The sequence below is a fragment of the Numenius arquata genome, chromosome 6, assembly GCF_964106895.1.
Source record: "Numenius arquata chromosome 6, bNumArq3.hap1.1, whole genome shotgun sequence".
Lineage (NCBI taxonomy): Eukaryota > Metazoa > Chordata > Aves > Charadriiformes > Scolopacidae > Numenius > Numenius arquata.
Window position 1 is genome coordinate 33,659,705 of NC_133581.1, and position 17,002 is coordinate 33,676,706.

At 50.1% G+C, this 17,002-nt stretch overlaps 1 protein-coding gene across 4 annotated transcripts in view; it reads right to left on the reverse strand.

Annotated features, from left to right (window-relative positions):
• Positions 1-17,002, reverse strand: part of DAAM1 (dishevelled associated activator of morphogenesis 1) — a 63,091-nt gene that overhangs the window by 6,978 nt on the left and 39,111 nt on the right. For 3 of the 4 annotated variants that reach the window (XM_074148440.1, XM_074148439.1, XM_074148438.1), the window contains exons 15-21: positions 13,051-13,154; positions 6,555-6,639; positions 5,650-5,756; positions 3,816-3,904; positions 3,412-3,580; positions 2,489-2,596; positions 308-368 (exon numbers count right to left, since the gene is read on the reverse strand). In XM_074148440.1, the coding sequence (XP_074004541.1) occupies positions 308-368; positions 2,489-2,596; positions 3,412-3,580; positions 3,816-3,904; positions 5,650-5,756; positions 6,555-6,639; positions 13,051-13,154 (723 nt within the window). Of the gene's footprint in view, positions 1-307; positions 369-2,488; positions 2,597-3,411; positions 3,581-3,815; positions 3,905-5,649; positions 5,757-6,554; positions 6,640-13,050; positions 13,155-14,500; positions 14,531-17,002 lie in introns of all 4 variants that reach the window. The other variant, XM_074148437.1, reaches the window with a different exon arrangement.

Genomic DNA, 17,002 nt, shown 5'->3' on the forward strand with positions numbered 1-17,002 from the left:
TGGTTTTACAGCCAAAGGGAGACCCCCTGGCACATCCCAGGTCTTCCACAGGCACCATCACTAGACACACTCAGGCTCCCTTGGCTTATTAGATTAAACCACACACAGGCCAAACCACATACAGTAATTTTGGTGCCAAAACAGCCCTGAGAGGACAGACGCACGTGCAGGGCAGGAAGGAAAGACAAATCTCCAGGATGTGAGATAAAAGCAGCTTCACTGTGAGCTCCCTCACCTGCCTCCCTAAGGAGGGATGCCGCGGTGCTTGGAGCCAGGCTGGACTATATTTGATTTAAATAATACTTACAGTCTCCACAGCTCTCAGGCCGCTCCTCAGAGTGTTTATTTCTTTCTCCAGCTCGGTCATGCTGTTGGAAATGGCAGGATATTAATTTTCATCCTTCCTCAGCAAATTCTACAGCTCTCTAACCAACTCGACCGTTGTTTTTCCACTGAAAAGACCCCGGTGCTGCACACATTGTCTCCTGTTTGCAGACCAGCATGTTTTGAGCAGTAAATTGGGCTGACAGCCTCTAAGCTAGGACAGCCACCCATCTCAAAGTAGCTGCAGTTGCTTGTTTTGAAGCAAAGCGCTTTTCAGTATTTTTAATCAAGGGGACTTTTCAGGCTTAGCAAGCTCAGCAGTCTCCAGACCTCTCCAAGCAAAAGCAGAGCTCAGGAGAGGAATTTGTTGGGCATAGATTTCTCTTCCCCTCTCGAGGGCAAGCAGAAGATAGGCTTGCTGTCCCACTGCACAGCGGACAGTGTTTCAGGGAACCACAGTTAGGTGAATGCCATGCAAAGCGTCATTCTGAGCAGCAAGGCTTTCATAAAGGCAGAGAACCCAAATATAGAGAAATAAAAATAAATTATCACATCTGGCACTGACTGTGTTTATACAAGGCTCAAGCCCCTGATGAGTGAAGTTCAAGTGCTTACGGGTTTCTACCACTACATCTGCGCGGAAGCTTTCTCACAAAGACTCGACAATCACAGTCTTGATGTCTTTCCAGGAGTGTCTGTTCTAGGGTTGGGGTCCCTGGAAACGCTGACATCGGGTCATGGAGCAAGCATTCCTGGCAGGTTTAGTCTGGGAAAATGCAGTTTTGGGAGCCCTGTGCTCCAGCAGTTCATTACTAGCGGTGGGATTGACAGAGGCAGCAATTTTGCTTCACAGCTGCAGGGCTAAGGGGAATTTAGGGTTTTCTAGAGCGTTAGAAACTTTTTGCTTTCACTCTAGATTGGACCAAGCCCAAATATTACATATGGTGTCGAGTTTAGAGAAAAATGATAAAGTTTAGGGGGAAAAAAATCCTCTACGCAGACGCTTTCTTTCCCATAGATGTATCTGTACAACAGCTGCAGATACACGAGCATGAGAAAGTCGGAGCCTGCACTGGCGAGGGAGCGTGCCCTGCTCAGCCACACTCCCAGCCATTGCCTATGAGCGCAGCAGCCAAACACCCCTCCTCACACGCCAAGATTTGTCCCGTCACTTTGTTTAATCCATATGGCTGACAATTACTTTACATTTTAAATGTGAGGATGTTTTCTTTGCACATTACAGATCTTCTGTAGGGAGGCCACTATTGTACAAGAGCACTTTGAAACTTGAAAGACCCTAGAGCTCTGTAAAGTCCATGCATATTTGCCATCCCTTCTCTGAGGAGGCGCAGTTTCAGACCCTTTTTATGTCCACAGCTAACACGAGTGCATGCTGACTGCAGAAACGTGTGATTATTGCTGCTTAGGTCCCTGAAGCAGCGAAGCCCATAAACTCACATTGAACTTTAAAATCAAAACAGAGCCTCATTCATTTCAGGGGGACTTCAGCACATAATCGAGGGCTTCGCAGAGCAACAGCAGATTGCTCCTGTACTTAAAAGTTCAGTGCATGTCTAAGGGCTTTGCTGAACGAGGGGCTCCGCTGGCAAGAAGACAGCAGCAGCCTGCTCCGAACAGGTCACAAGGAGACAGGCAGGGTTTAAAAGGTTGTTGCAAATAGCAGAAGCTCCATGTCGGTGGTGAAACAAGAGCCAGGCAGGACCTGGAGGCAGGTGAGCCCCTCGCACCACTGCCTGGTCCTGCCCATGCTGCAGGCAAAGCCTCCCCACCACACACATATAAACAGCTGCCCTTTATCTGCAGCCGCACCACAACCACTTCCTCACGGATTACTTAACGTACCATTAGAAATTAATTAAATGCTTCTGTGGTGAGATAACAACAGGAAATGGCTGGCTCCAAGCAGCTCCCCTCCCTCACAGTCGGAGGCTCACAGCCTTTTGTTGCAAGGGCTGAGATTTAAAGCCACCAGGTGATGTTTGTGCCTGCCTCTTGGGCGAGTGTGGCCGCAGCACCGGGCCCAGCCTGGCGGTCAGGATCTGCCCAGGAGCACAAGCAGGGGAGGGTGACACGGAAAGGCAGGCTGAAGCGAGGGGAAAGGTGCTCCTGGCGCTCCTTATGTGCCACCTATATCTCTGCTTACTTGACTTTGGCTGCCTGTGGGATGTCTCGCAGCTCCTCATGCAGGCAGAGGACTTTGGGATATTTCTTTTCAACGACAGTGATGAGATAGTGCAGAAGGGTGATGTTCCTAGGAGAGAGGAGTGGTGAGGTCAGCATGGCGGCACCACGGGGAGCCGAGAGCTCAGTGGGAAACACCGTTTTCACCAGTGTTCTCACAATACAACCCTGGTAATAAACTATTAACACCCAACTCTGGTAATAAACTATTTTGGGATTTCTGCAAGAATCCTGCTCGCTGCTGGTCTGGGGACATGGGATGGGTCTGTCCCTTGCACAGCAACATTGCAGAGCAGCCTGGTCCCTGCAAGCAAGGGCCCTTCACAGGAGAGACCCAGGAGAGGTGATGTGAGAATTACCGCTCCCATCCTCCACTGTCTTTACTGATGGATGACACCAGGCAGGTTTGAGACCTGACCCAGCTCCTCTCACTCTGTGCATGGAGCTCGGTGAGGGGAGAGCGAACAAGGTGATGACTGTGACAGCTTGGGGGGGGCTGAGAGGGGGTTCCCGTGGAGAGAACCCCTGGGACCTAGCCACTTCTCCAGCCACTGCATCACAGCATGACAGCTCTTGGTTTCTTCAAATGGGAGGAAAAAGCATTTGGAGGATGATAATCCTAATCAGCTTTGGCTGCTGTTTAGCCAGCCCAGGAAGGAAAGCCCCCATCAATCCCCGTGCTGATCTGCAGCTCAGCTTCCCTGGAAATCTGTCCTGCTCAAAAAATGGACGCTTGCATCATTCGATGTGCCAGATGGGGAAGCAGGAGGGAGGGGACAGCTCCCATCTACCCACGTCCCAGAGGCAACACTAATGGTCCTTTCATTGCCCCAACATCCCTGGGGCCCACGGATGCTACTGAGGAGGAGCGCAGGGGCTGCTCACTTGTCAATGCTGGACTTGGTGTCTGCGATCTTGTTGAGGCTGGAGATCTTAAACCCGAAGGCGTTGCCCCTCTGGCCCTTGTTCATGTAGTTCCCGAAGGCCAGGACCACCTCCAGCAGCTGCTGGAGGCTGCTGCTCTGCAGCACCGCTTTGGAGCCAGCGCGGATGGCTGAAAGCAGAGAGGTGTGGGACATTACCCCCTGCCATAGCAGCACACCAGTCCCCTTTTCTTGCAGCAACCCCTTCAGTGTCCCCATCACCAAAGAGTGACCATCAACTCCCTCCCGTCCCCTGTGTCACTGCAACCTCCATGCCGACCAGGCTTGCCCTGGCACGGAGGGATGCTCTTCCTGTGAGTGCTCCCTGTGCCGACACAGAGCCCCTCAGCAGGTCAGGTCACTTGCCTTCAACTTTGGGTTTGACTTCTGCAACTCTCTCTGCAAATTTCTTCTTGAAGTAGAGGGACTGCAGCCTTTGCTGATAATGGTTTATCCTGGAAAAGAAAGAGGTGCAGGTTGAGCTTTGCTTGCTCCAGGCAGAGCTCAGTTGCTCTGCTGCTTGCAGCGGTGCTCATAAAGCACGCTTGAGCCACAGTGATTAAAAAATAATGACCGCATTTCTCCCTGAAACTATGCTGGGATGAGAATAAGGACAACTGAAGCTGCAGCTGTCCTGGAGTGGATCCAGGTGGGCTCTTTAGCATGTGCTTAAGGCTATCCTTAACTCAGAAGGTTCAACAAGTGCATTTTTACACCCTATTGCTATAAACAAACAATTCTTTTACAACCACTCCTTAGCACAGATGCTGATAAGGTCTGAGCTTCCAATGGCTTTGTGATGAGCTGTGGCTGGAGACAGGCACACCAACTACTGGCACTAACAAAACTGGACCTTCAGATCCTCAAAACAATGGTCCGGCTTGGAACGCCACCAACACAGCCCAATCCAGCCTGTTCCTGGCCAAGTCAGGGACCGCTCTGCTCATGTCAATTGTATTTAGGCTAAACAAGATCTCACTTGTACGCAAATGACAGTCTGATTTGAGTAATTTGGACCAAGGACCCATGGGAGACATGCTCACAGACAAGGCCATGGGATACACTGTTGTTGTACTAATCACAGGTGACAAAGACATGACACTCGGTTACAGACCACAGGGCAAATTAAAAAGCCATGCCAGAAATCAAAGAAAATATTCACATCAGCACGTTGTGCTTTCCAAAAGATGGAGTCATGGGAGCAACAGTTGGGCAAAAGACTGTGAAGGAGAAAGGTGACCTGCAATAGGAAAGCTAATACTGAGCCTCTTCCAGCCCTGAAGGCTCAGGTCTGAACTTCACAGCTCCATCCTGCATGTCTTTGACGCTCAGCAACTACACGGTGCATTGCCCTGGTGTTCATCGGCGCATTTCTTAGGGATGAGAGGAGTGTTTCTATTTTTGATCTCCTGGTACGATCTCAGAGTGTAAAACTCACTGGCTTTGCAAACAAGTGACTTGCTTGAAGTTCAGCTAAGAAATTCAAAGAGCTCAATACTCAGCTGGATTTAAAGGAGCTTCAAGATTTTGAATCAGCACTTCTGGAGGATGTGCATGTGAAAGATAAGGTTATTCATCCCTGAAGACTTCTAAGCATTAAATGATTGCTACCAGGAGCAGAAAGAAATGACATTTTCTTTCCGCCTCATATATTCTCAGGAGCCTAAGGGACACGTCATTCCTAAGGTGAGGAGTGGGACTTACCTACAAAGCAGAGCAAAATTTACACACATCAGTCTCTAGTATTCATTAGGATATCTTTGTGTGAAGGGGAAAGGAGCATTGCTACAGCATTGTTATCATTCAAACAGCACTTCCTAGCCGGGCCATGATACAGATGATGCAGTTGATGCAGTCTTTCACAGAGTTGTGCCAGATTGAGTTTTTCTCCCCCACACAAGAGGGGAAATGTGTTGGGACATCCTCTGGGAAGCCAACACACGTCTCCAGAGGATCCATCTCCCCATCCCTCTCCCTGCCACTCCACCCAGCTGCTGCTTGTCTGGGAGGCATAACCCTGATTTTAGGAGCACAGCATCACAAGTGATCCTTATGGGTGGGAGCACTGTGCTTTGGCCCACTCATTTCTTGATGTGAAAACACAAGCAGGGCTCATTTCCCAACCAGGCTCCATTGAAAGAGCTGCCTCACAACCAGCCCATGCAGCCACTGGCCAAAACACATCTCCTGGGCCACCAACCTGCTCATTTCGAAGAGGAAACGGTCAGCCTTGGCCATACGGTCCAGCTCGTGCTTATGCTCTTCCAGGAGGTCAATGTCACCCTTTTCAGGAACAAACTTCAGGAGCTAAACAAGGGAAAGCACACTTGTGGACATGAGGTCCATGCACAGTTTTTCAGGAGCAAAATGGCAATTTATTTGCTTGAATCTACTACCTTTTCAACATGTACAGACAGTGACCCCGAGGCATCTATGAAGTAAGTGTTATCAAGTGTTATCAAGTGTCCCTGTGACCTTCCTTCCATTACCCCATCACATTAGTGTCTCTTGCTTCTGCCCTGCCATCACTCTGGTTTTACAACAGATGCACTATGTATTCTCCAAGAAGATTTCAACATCAGCTCTGCCAGAGGACACGTCAGGGACTCTCATTTGCTGCAACTCTACCTATTTGCAGATGGAAATTTTGTGCAATGAATCCTCCCATGTCTCTGCTGAAAGTAAAACTTTCAGCTCAGCCTTAAGCACAGGTGACTAAAATGCTTCCAAAGGGATTCAGATGGGGTGAAAAACAGGATTCCCTTTTTGAGGACTGCACAAACGCTGAACTTTCAAAAATAAACCCCCACCAAGCACGAACTTCAAGCTGCAGCCACAAAATGGGCAACTGGCTCAGCCTTGGGGTCCCAGGGCAGATCCAGGTACAGGCATGGCATGTGGAGGCTGTGCTGCTCCCAGCACTGATCCTGTGACTGAGCTGCTTTCCTACTGCTCCAGCCCACTTCGATGTTTTTTCAACATGCGGTTGGCAAATAATTTGGGGCCCCAACACATTTCTCAAAGTTGTAGATTGGTCCCAAGCACCTTGCACAGTGTGGTCTCAGCATGAGGAAACCACGGAGGAGCATGAGACACGTCACCCACCTGCTCTAGCATGTCTTTTGGGAGGTCCTCCTGCTCGTCCATTGTCAAAATTGCTCGTTTGATCTCATCATTCGAGAGTTTCAGCCTGGGAGATGGAGGGGGAAGGAGAGTTATTCCCAGCCCAGTAATCATGCAGGGTTGAGGAGCATTTCCTACACACCCCTGCAAGATGAACAGCTTAACTCCCAGCTAAAAGCAGCATCATGAATAACGCTATGCAGTGTGTTACGAAGAAGGATGTGTGAGATATGTGGCAGGACTGTGCTCTGCCAAGGCACAGAGCAGCCCTGCTGCAAACTGGGGGGGTCCAGAGCCCACCAGCCAATTCCCTCTCTCCACGCTACAACTGCCATCCCCTATTTTACAGTATTCTATATAAGCATTGTAAGTAGAGTATTATACATGTATTAAAATTAAGTAAGTTTTATACATAACTCTTCCCTGTACCAATGCTGCTCCTGCAGTCCCAGCACCCGCAAAGGCCATGGGGCTAGTGGGGGTCACGCTCCCCGTCAGCAGCACAGCCCAGGCTGAACTCGGGATTCAGCTCAGCACTGCTCCTAAACCCATTGCCACAACCCATAAGGAAAACTCAGCCAATTTCTGCTGTTTTTCTTGGATTTGAACATTGTCTTCCCCACCCCTCCCAGCTGCCTTCGGCTGGAGTCTCTCTGAAAGAGACAGAAGTCCAAAATTTGGGGAAGCAGATGCTCAGCATCCCAGGAAACCCATCAGCTTTTTTTTTGGGGCGTGGGGGGTGGGTAAAGGGGAGTGGAATTCAATGTGCTTCAAACTCTAACAGGTTGGAAACAAGCCCCCCTGCACCTTATTCTTCCTCCACGTAACAGGAACTGAAGATGGGGCAGCCATCAATCACAGTTCAGTATGTCTGCAGCACTCTCCGTGACTGCTCCCTGCAAGGACTTTGATTGCAAAACTCACACATTTTTCTTCATGGTTTTGCATTGCACTTAATAAAATAATCTAAATGCAAAGGAGGGAAAGCGTAGCAACTTCTGCAACTCTGTCTGCCAACTTCCTATCCCTTGCCCAGCTTGCAGTGACGGTTAAAGCCTTTGCAATAGATATAATTAAAAAAAAAATAAATCCTCTGTACTTTCATGCACGGAAAAGTTTCATGGTTGAAAAGACCTGTTCATTGGCTTTAAGGAAACCCATTGCCCCAGTCTTGGTGACCAGTGTTGCCAGGTGATGCTGAAACATTGGAAGTGGCTCAAAGGAATGAGCTGAAACCAGAAACACACCTTACGATGGGATGTGAGACCTTGGAAGTCAACCTTATCAGCAGATCAAAAAGAAGGTTAGGAGTTGACTTGATCGCTCTTAAGTAATTAAACAAGGAGGGTATTTTTCATCCTGGCATCTCTTCAGGGAGCAGCCTGAGACCGTGGAGCTGGCTTTTGGAAGATAAAGGTAGAGCAGGGAGGGTGCTGTTCTCTAAGACCAGGGTAACAAGGGCTTGGTTTAGCTTGAAATCTTTTGCTCAAGGCTGGAAGTGAAGGATTGTATTTATCGAGGTATGTGGATCTTACAGACTTGTCAAGTAAATATTTGTTCCTTATAAGCCCATGTTTCTTGTTCTGTGCCTGGTCCTCTCTCACCTTATGCTCGAGTGAGCTCCCCAAGAGAGTGTTTGTTAAATGAGTGAGTTAAAATCCCACCTCAGCCAGGGGAGGAAGCTCAAAGATTGCATTGAGCGGTGCCCAGGACAATTGCTAGGGTTGCTGTACAAGGAGCAAACCCAGGAAATCCATGGAAATCCATGCATTTCCCAGGAATTTCCCAGGAATCCATGGAAAATGTCCCCTCTGCTGCTTGTAGTGATGAGCAGCCATGTCCTGGGGACACTCTACCTGTCCTGCTCGAGGGCAGTGGCCAGGATAGACATGACCTTATGTGGGGTATGAAGCTGCAGGAGGACTCTTTTCACACCCAAGCAGGGACATTAGAGCCAAGATTTCAAACAAATGTCTCATCAGTCCCCGTCGCAGTGAAAAGCAGACACTGGCTCAGTTTGTACATTTGGGGGGATCCCTGGGAGGCAAAAATGCTCCTGGGAGAAGGGGGCTTATAGGCAGCTACCTAAAAAAAGCCAAAGTGGACACCTAAAGCGCACACTTTCCACTGTGATCATCTCCAAGAGGGTGGTGAAAGATGAGGTTGACTTTTGTAAGCTCTGCTTGTTAAAAGCAAGTCAATAATAGAACAGATTTGAAAAAAAAAAAAAGAGCCTGAAAAAAACTTTTCTCAGGAATCTCAAAACCCAGTGCCAAGAACAAGAGCTTGTCCTGGCATCGGCAGAGAGCAAGTGTGGGGTGCCAGAAGAAAAGAGCTTCTCAGACAATTTGATGGGAAAGGGGCCAGTGAAAGCTCGAAGCTTATCTATAACCACAATAATTATCATTGTTGGCAGCAGCTGTCGAATGCGAGCCGTCTGGGAGGAACGGGGTCACAGGACTTGCTGTCACAGGGATTTAAAGCCCTCAGCCTGCCAATGCGAAGTGACAGCTCACCAGCCTCACAAGTGTGGGGCTATTTTGCGTGGCTTTTGTAGAGTCCCACGGAGGACATAATAAGTGTGAAGGGGAAAAACAAATTCCACTGGGAAAGGGACGCGCCCTCTTGAAAAGCCACATTCATGCGAGAAAAATGCTCCATGCCATCTTGCTGGGGAGAGGAATCAAACAAGCCATTCACCACCAGCACATGCAGAAAGTGATGGACCAAGGGCTTGATTTGCGTCTTGCAGAAAGCAGCACTGAAAATACACACCCATACGTAGGGAGCAAAAACAAGGACATGGTGGTTCACTGAGAAAGACCCAATAATGCACTAACTTTGGCAAACCATTCTCCAAAAAACAAGAAGAAAAAAGCAAGTGTTAAAAATATTTTTGTGCTGCATTACAAGCTGGAGGAAAATCCAGTGATCTCACTGCGCAGCAATTTCTCCCAAAGCAAGGGAAGCAGGCAAAAAAATAAATCTACAGAGAGAGATAAAGTATCTCGCTGGCTGTAATCTTTCCACACTACAAGCCAGACAATGCCTGGTGAGCTTACAAACGTCTGGGCTAAATAAGGGGCCAAGCTTGCAGGTCCTTTTGCATGTGAAAGTCCGCTGGTCCCCACGGCGCCGGGGCGAGTGAGGCAGGAGAGCAGAAGGCCGGTGGCAGCGAGCCACCCTGCAAGACCAGATGAAGCCGAGACCTTTCCAATGCTGGGACCAAAGACCTGCTGCTCAGCCTGGCTGAGGGATGGGCAACCGGAGGGGGCAGAGATGAAAGGGTCTGCCCAAGGTCACACACAGTCTGTCTGGACCTGAGCCTACTGAGGCCCTTGGGAGCGAGCAGGATGCTTGGGCTTCACCTCAACAGGGCCCTTCCTTTTAGCCACTTGCATCAAGAGTAAATTGCCCAAAGGGATTTCGGGGAGAGAAACTCGATTGTGGTCTCTGAAATGGGGGAAGGGGCAGATTTGCCTGCTGCTGTGGTGCTAAAGAAATGCCCTGCCCAGCTGGCCCCTCTGCCTACACATCCCCAGGCACACCATGGGGTGAACCCCAAAGCACCTCCAAAAAAGCTTCCCCAGAGCTGCTCGTCCCTGCAGGACCACAATGCTGTGGGACGTGTCCAGGAAAAGCTTATAAGAGCTGTATGAGACCACCTTGCAGGGCAGGTCTGATCCCATTTTTCCCCTAGGAAACGACCCAAAGGCAAAGGCAGACAGGCAGAGGCCTCCATCATGCTCTTTTTGTGGGATTAATTACTGGTGCCCTGTTTCCAGCCATTGCTTTCTTGGAAGAGAAAGATTTGCTGGTCAAATGAAATTAAGACCTTTACTCAGTAAGACACGCAAGATGCAAAGCATTGACACTGTCCTGCATGACACCCTGGTCTCTAAATTGGAAAGGCATGGATTTGATGGATGGACCACTCGGTGGATCAGGAACTGGCTGGATGGCCGCACTCACAGGGTTGCGGTCAATGGCTCGATGTCCAAGTGGAAACCAGTGACGAGTGGTGTTCCTCAGGGGTCAGTACTGGGACCAGTGCTGTTTAACATCTTTGTCGGAGACATGGACAGTGGGACTGAGTGCACCCTCAGCAAGTTTGCCAACACCACCAAGCTGTGTGGTGCGACTGACACGCTGGAGGAAAGGGATGCCATCCAGAGGAACCTGGACAGGCTTGAGAGGTGGGCCTGTGCAAACCCTCATGAAGTTCAACCAGACCAAGTGCAAGGTCCTGTAGCTGGGTCATGGCAATCCCAGGCACAAATACAGGTTGGGCAGAGAATGGATTGAGAGCAGCCCTGGGGAGAAAGACTTGGGGGTGCTGGTGGACAAGAAGCTCAACATGAGCGAACAATGTGTGCTAACAGCCCAGAAAGCCAACCGCACCCTGGGCTGCATCTAAAGAAGTGTGGCCAGCAGGTCGAGGGAGGTGATTCTACCACTCTACTCCACGCTGGTGAGATCCCACCTGGAGTCCTGTGTCCAGCTCTGGAGTCCTCAGCACAGGAAGGACATGGACCTGTTGGAACAAGTCCAGCAGAGAGCCATGAAGATGATCAGAGGGCTGGAGGACCTCTGCTATGAGGACAGGCTGAGAGAGGTGGGGTTGTTCAGCCTGGAGAAGAGAAGGCTCTTGGGAGACTTTATAGCAGCCTTCCAGTACCTGAAGGGGGCTACAGGAGAGATGGGGCGGGACTCTTTATCAGGGAGTGGAGCAATTGGATGAGGGGGAACGGTTTTAAACTGAAAGAGGGGAGATTTAGATCAGATATTAGGAAGAAATTCTTTGCTGTGAGGGTGGTGAGACCCTGGCCCAGGTTGCCCAGAGAAGCTGAGGATGCCCCGTCCCTGGAGGTGTTCATGGCCAGGCTGGATGGGGCTTTGAGCAACCTGGTCTGGTGGGAGGTGTCTCTGCCCTTGGCAGGGGGGTTGGAACTTGATGATCTTTAAGGTCCCTTCCAACCCAAACCATTCTATGATTCTATGCCTTTGAAGTTAAGTGCTTGAGTAGCTCCCCTTCCCACTGAAGGGGCTATTTGCCTGCTTAACTTTCAATTATATGCTTAAACCTCTGGCTGAATTACACCTAAATTCGCTCTGACTGTGCTTAGCATAAGTATGCTGGTAGCAGCCCAGCCAGTGCCCTGAATTCCATTGCTTTAGTTGCTATTAGCTGGCTGCCACAGATGCACTCATTTGCCTGTTGTTTTAAACTCCACTTTTATTGTCATCCTTTTTATATGGACTCCTAGGAAGTATGAAAATCCCCAGAAGCAACCCAAAACAGAAACAACCATAAAAACGGCAATTTTACTACTGAACCCTGCGGCACATGGCTCACTGCACTCATCTCTCCTGCTGCCTGCTGGCCAGAGGACCACCTTTGGGAGAGCTTGAAGAAGCATCAGGGACTGCAAACCACCCACCCAGAGTTTTTTTTCTTTTTGGCAGGCATCAGCCTCTGCATGCTTTCTAGGGAAGGAAACCAGACGGGCTGTGCAGGCAAAGCACTGGCTCCATCGACCCGTGGTCTAGGAAAACAGAATTTGGGAGCCACGACTGCAAGCCCAAACTGACAGTGATGCTGCTCCATCCTGGCCAGACCCGAGTGGTACAACAGCTTCTGCACTTCCAGACAGCAGAGCGAACATTTCTGAATGGAGCTATATTTTACTGTTGTTGCGTTGGGGTTTTTTTTCTGGGTGAATGAGAAACAAGCATTTTCTGCTGCTGTTTGGGTTTTTTTTCCAAGTAGCTACGCTGATGGTTGATCCTTTCAGACCACCGCAGCTTGGCTTTTCCTTTCTCAGAAGTCAGTCTTATCGGTGTAGTTCATCTTGCCAAAAAAAGGCCCTTCTCATCCTCTTGGCAGCAAGCCAGGGATGGGATTAAATTGCTGGTAGCAGGGCAGGGCTGAGCCTGCTTCACAAGAGGTGAGCAGGAGGCTGTCATCCCAGTGGGGCTGGGCAGCAGGAAGAGTGGGATGTCCCCTCCCCAAAATCCAGATGTGGCACAGGACACCTGCGTGGGCAGCCAGGCCCTGGCTGAATTTTGCTGCCGCTTGCCATGCCCTGCTGATACCCAATGCTCTCTCCAGCCTGACAGAAACCCTCTCCAGCCATCACCGAAGAACAAACAAAACCCAGGCTGAGGAAGAGAAGAGGTGACATCAACCCCCTTCCCATCCCTCACAAAGGCTCACCACTGGGTACCCCAGGCCCTCTGGGGCTTTCCAGGGACACTGAACTGCCATGAACCCAAGTTAATCGCATTTCCCACCTCATGCCACCCTGCCATGAACGGCGTAAGGCTATACCTGGGTTCAGGTGTCGCTGACTCTCTTCCTGCACTGCCTCCTGTCATTAAACTCCCCCCAGGGACGAGGAGCACCCCCCCCCCAGCCCAGAGCAGGCTATCAAGCATCCCCCCCACTCCCTGGAGAGCGAGAAGGCATTAACCATACCTGGACAGGAGGATATTGCAATTCTGAGCTCTCCGGCCGTCTATGACTGAAAGCTCCTTGACTTTATGCCGGGAACTCAAGGTGTCATCGATAGCATCTTCCTTCTACAAAAAAACAAAGGGAAAAAAAAAAGCCTGGAGAAAAGCCATGCAGAAGCAAAGACATTTAGTACTCTCAGCACATAGCAGCATGATTCACAGCGGACCCCCATTAATCAGGAACATCACCACGGGTTACTGGTAAAACCCACTGCCCGTAACTGAAAAACAGAGCTGGCTTTGAAGCCACCGGTTAGAAATGTAAAGATTTTCTCAGACAGGGAATATTTAAGAATCTGCAAACACACAGGCACTGTTGAATAAATAAAGTCGGGCTTTCTTAGCATACGTATTTGTGATACTTCATTAAATCCTCGCATGAAACATTTCATTACGGGCTGCCGCACAAGCTCAGCATCACCCTTGTTTTTCACCCGCTCCACACATCTGCAGTTGCCCTTCACACATCAGTCCTCCTGAGCCAGCTAACCAACAAAAGCTACCAGACTCGCAAATGCAACCTGCAGCATTTGCTGCTCTTTCAGTGAAATTCTCCCAAAATAAGGGATTTGAAAGCAGGAATTGGTGTGGCACAAGGACATACATCTCCATTTAAGCAGTTTAAATACGTTACCTTTAAATGGGTAACAACATACCAAATTGCCATGTCAGAAAAATGGGCAGATCCACATAACAGCAATTTTGCAGGGTGGCCCTAGGGGTTCATGTTGCCCCTGGTTTTAATTTACCATATCATATTTCAGTAAGGCTAAATGATTAAAAGCCAGCTATTCAATCCTTCTGGAAGGAACACAACCTGGAGCTGCAAGGTCCTATGTGCTGCAGATCTGCACTAAACGTCTATGAGCGCCGGAGAGCTGGCACACAGCCATTGCATGGGTTGAGAGTGAGCACAGAAGTTCCTCCTTTTCACTTTTTTTCTCATTTGAAATTAAAAAAAAAAAACAGCTATGAGAAGCGAGAAGCTGCCGGGACAGGTGGCATAGGCAGTGGCAAGTGAAGGAAGGGGATCCCCAAGCCACCCACCATCAGCTGCCCCTCTTGTGTGCCTTGCCTGCTCTGACTGCAATGAAACAGAGAGCTTCAACCTGTAGGCATGAGTTTATTTATTTCCATCTTTTGAAAAGCAAAAATGCCCAGTGGTAGGAACTTCTCTGTCTTAAGTCGCATCTGAAAAATCAATCCCTGGACACAGAGGTTGCCTTCAAAGTCCAGCTAGACAGCAGAGAGGGCAGCTTTGTACTTACCAGCCTCCCCCGGCATCCTCTCTGATTTAACCCCCACTTTACCACCTGTTAACCCCCTGCAGCACCACGTGTGTCCCCCATGTCCCCAGCCCCATGCTGCACTCGCTGCTCGCAAGCACCGGGCTCCTGCGGGTGCTCTCTTACCTGTCTGGAGTTACCATTCACAAAGAAGTCCTACGGCCATAGCAGAAGCATGGAAAAAGGCAGTAAAAACACATGCAGTTCAGTCATTTCAGCAAAACCAAAAGGATCTGAAGCATAGACAAGGGGAGGGTGCAACTTGGGGGCTTGGCAGCACAAGGAAGCACTCGGGGTCTGCCAGTGCTGAAACAGGGGGAGATGCACATGAAAATGTGGCGAGGATTGAAGGATATGCAGAAACCCCTGGTTTGGGCTGGAAGGAAAGGGAGAGGGAGCTCCAGGAATGGATCAGGTCAAGGTGCTGCTGTGCGAGGAGGTGAGATGGGACGAGGTGGAAGGATGCTGGCCAAGTCCTGCTGCTGCTCTGCACGAGAGTTGGCGAGTGCTGGCCCAAGGGCAAAGCACTGCTCAGCCTGCCATGCCAGGGAAGAAAATTGCTAGTTTTTGTCAATCCGAGAGACTGAAACACCAATATGGCTGCCAGGAAAAACACGGCTTTCAAGTGGAAATAATGAGAGGCTCATCCTGGAGCAAATCTGGGCGCAGCAAAACTTTACCATTTGCCATGGCAACATGTTTCCCCTTGAATTCTCCTCTGACGGGGACAACCTCCCTTCTCCATGGCTTGGCAGCCTGGCCAAATGCCACCCCAACTCCCCACTGGCACCACGCTCCTCCAAAAACTGGTTATCCTGTTGCATTTCGCCCACTAGACTGGAAGCATATGCAGCAAAGTCAGCGCCGCACACATGCTTTCCCTCCTCGTGCCCTGGGCTGCATCTTATTCTTTTTGTGTGCTTGGCTCAAGAGACCATCCAGCACCTCTGTGATGGGGAGGGAGGTTTCAAAGGTGCAAAAATGGTTCGTTTTATTCTTTTTTTTTTTTTGAAAATAGAAGGCAGGCAGTGAGCAGAGGAGGCAGGTGGGTGCAAATGCAGTTGGTTTACAAGGGCACTTCCCTCCAGGCTCTCTGTGCTGAGGTGGCTGATGGCCCACACGCCTGATGGGAGTCATTCATCCCCAAACACAGACCCATCCCTGCTGACTTTTTAAAGGAAACCTTGCTTATGCAAGGTTGCCGGGACTGGATCAGCCTAGGACCCACACGTGGCTCTGGCAAGGATGATGGGAAAGGGCTCCCCTAGATGCCACCAAACACTCAGGGCTGGGGGACCAGCACCTGCTGGGGGCTGAGCTGCTGGTTGCATGGACCGATTGCAAGCCCCGTGGGTAAAAACCAATGCATCAGGCTTTCCTTGAGCCCACAGAAACACTGTGGGCAAGAAGCAGAACAAGACGTGCCGAGAGGCAAAGAAACATCAGCCAAGAAAAGAAGCGACCAACCCTTTCCTCAGCAGAGGGATGGGTGCCCATGGGGTGCAGTACGGGCACCCCAGTGTGGTGCTGCCCCAAGTGGTTCCTTGATGGAGCATTGCACCCATCTGCATAGAAACGTGTTGAAGAGCTGCCATGACCATGCCCAGGAGCAGAGCTCCAGCAGTGCAACCATACTGGGGGCTTTGGGAGCCCTGCAGCAAGGGAGACCTGCAGACCCTGAATAAGGACACCCAAGCTACCACTGCTGTGCTTCAGGCAGGTTAGATGAAAAACTGTATGATTTAGCTGGATGTGAGGCTGTTGCAAAGGCAGAATGTAACTCTGTGGTTCAGTTACGGTTGAGGATTGGTGTTTCATAAGGCAACCTTTTCCCAGCAGGCTCTTTCGTGGGACAGGCACAAAGCACACCCACAAGCTGCAATGGGTATCTTCTTGTTTGTTTAACTGGTCCTTAATTAGGAAGTCCTCCTCCTATCCTGACGCTCAGAACCTGCCCCCACAGTGTTCCATACTGCTGGAGAGGAGGAGGATGTGGTGGTCCTCCTGCAGTCTCCTGCTCCAAGAGAGGGAGGGCTCCGCAGGCATTAAGATAGAGAAAAGGCTCATTACAAAAACCCTCCCTCTCTGCCTCAAACCAGTCTCATCCTTGCCCCTTTTCCCTCGCACAAACCGTGATCCAGCCTCTGCTGCAGGATGGTGGTGTAAGAAGGAATAGCTTTAAATCTGCTGTCGCCGTCCCCACAGACATTTCCCAGCCCTGTTGCCCCAACCCCTGCGAAGGTCACTCTTGCTTGCATGGAGAAGTTGGAGGCTTTTCTTCTTTCACCCTTTTTTGGGAGATGAATTCTTTCCCAGCTCACTGCTAAGCCCCTAGTTCAACAACACATATTTTTTCCACTTGGCCCTGGCTCCTTTACATCACTCACCACTGCAGGACCTGCCAGGATTGCCCTGGCCATGGCTCTGCCACTTATCAACATCACTCTCAGCCTCTTCCCCTTGCAAGCTCACAAAACATCTCTGACAGAGACACAGACCCCCGTGTAGCACACATAAGCCCTGGTGGCCCCAGACTTGCTTTTCTGCATCACCGCATGCCCTCAAGCCGCTACCCCTAGTCCTGCCACGTTTTCATGCCACAGCCTGAAATGCAGAGCTCCTGCAGCC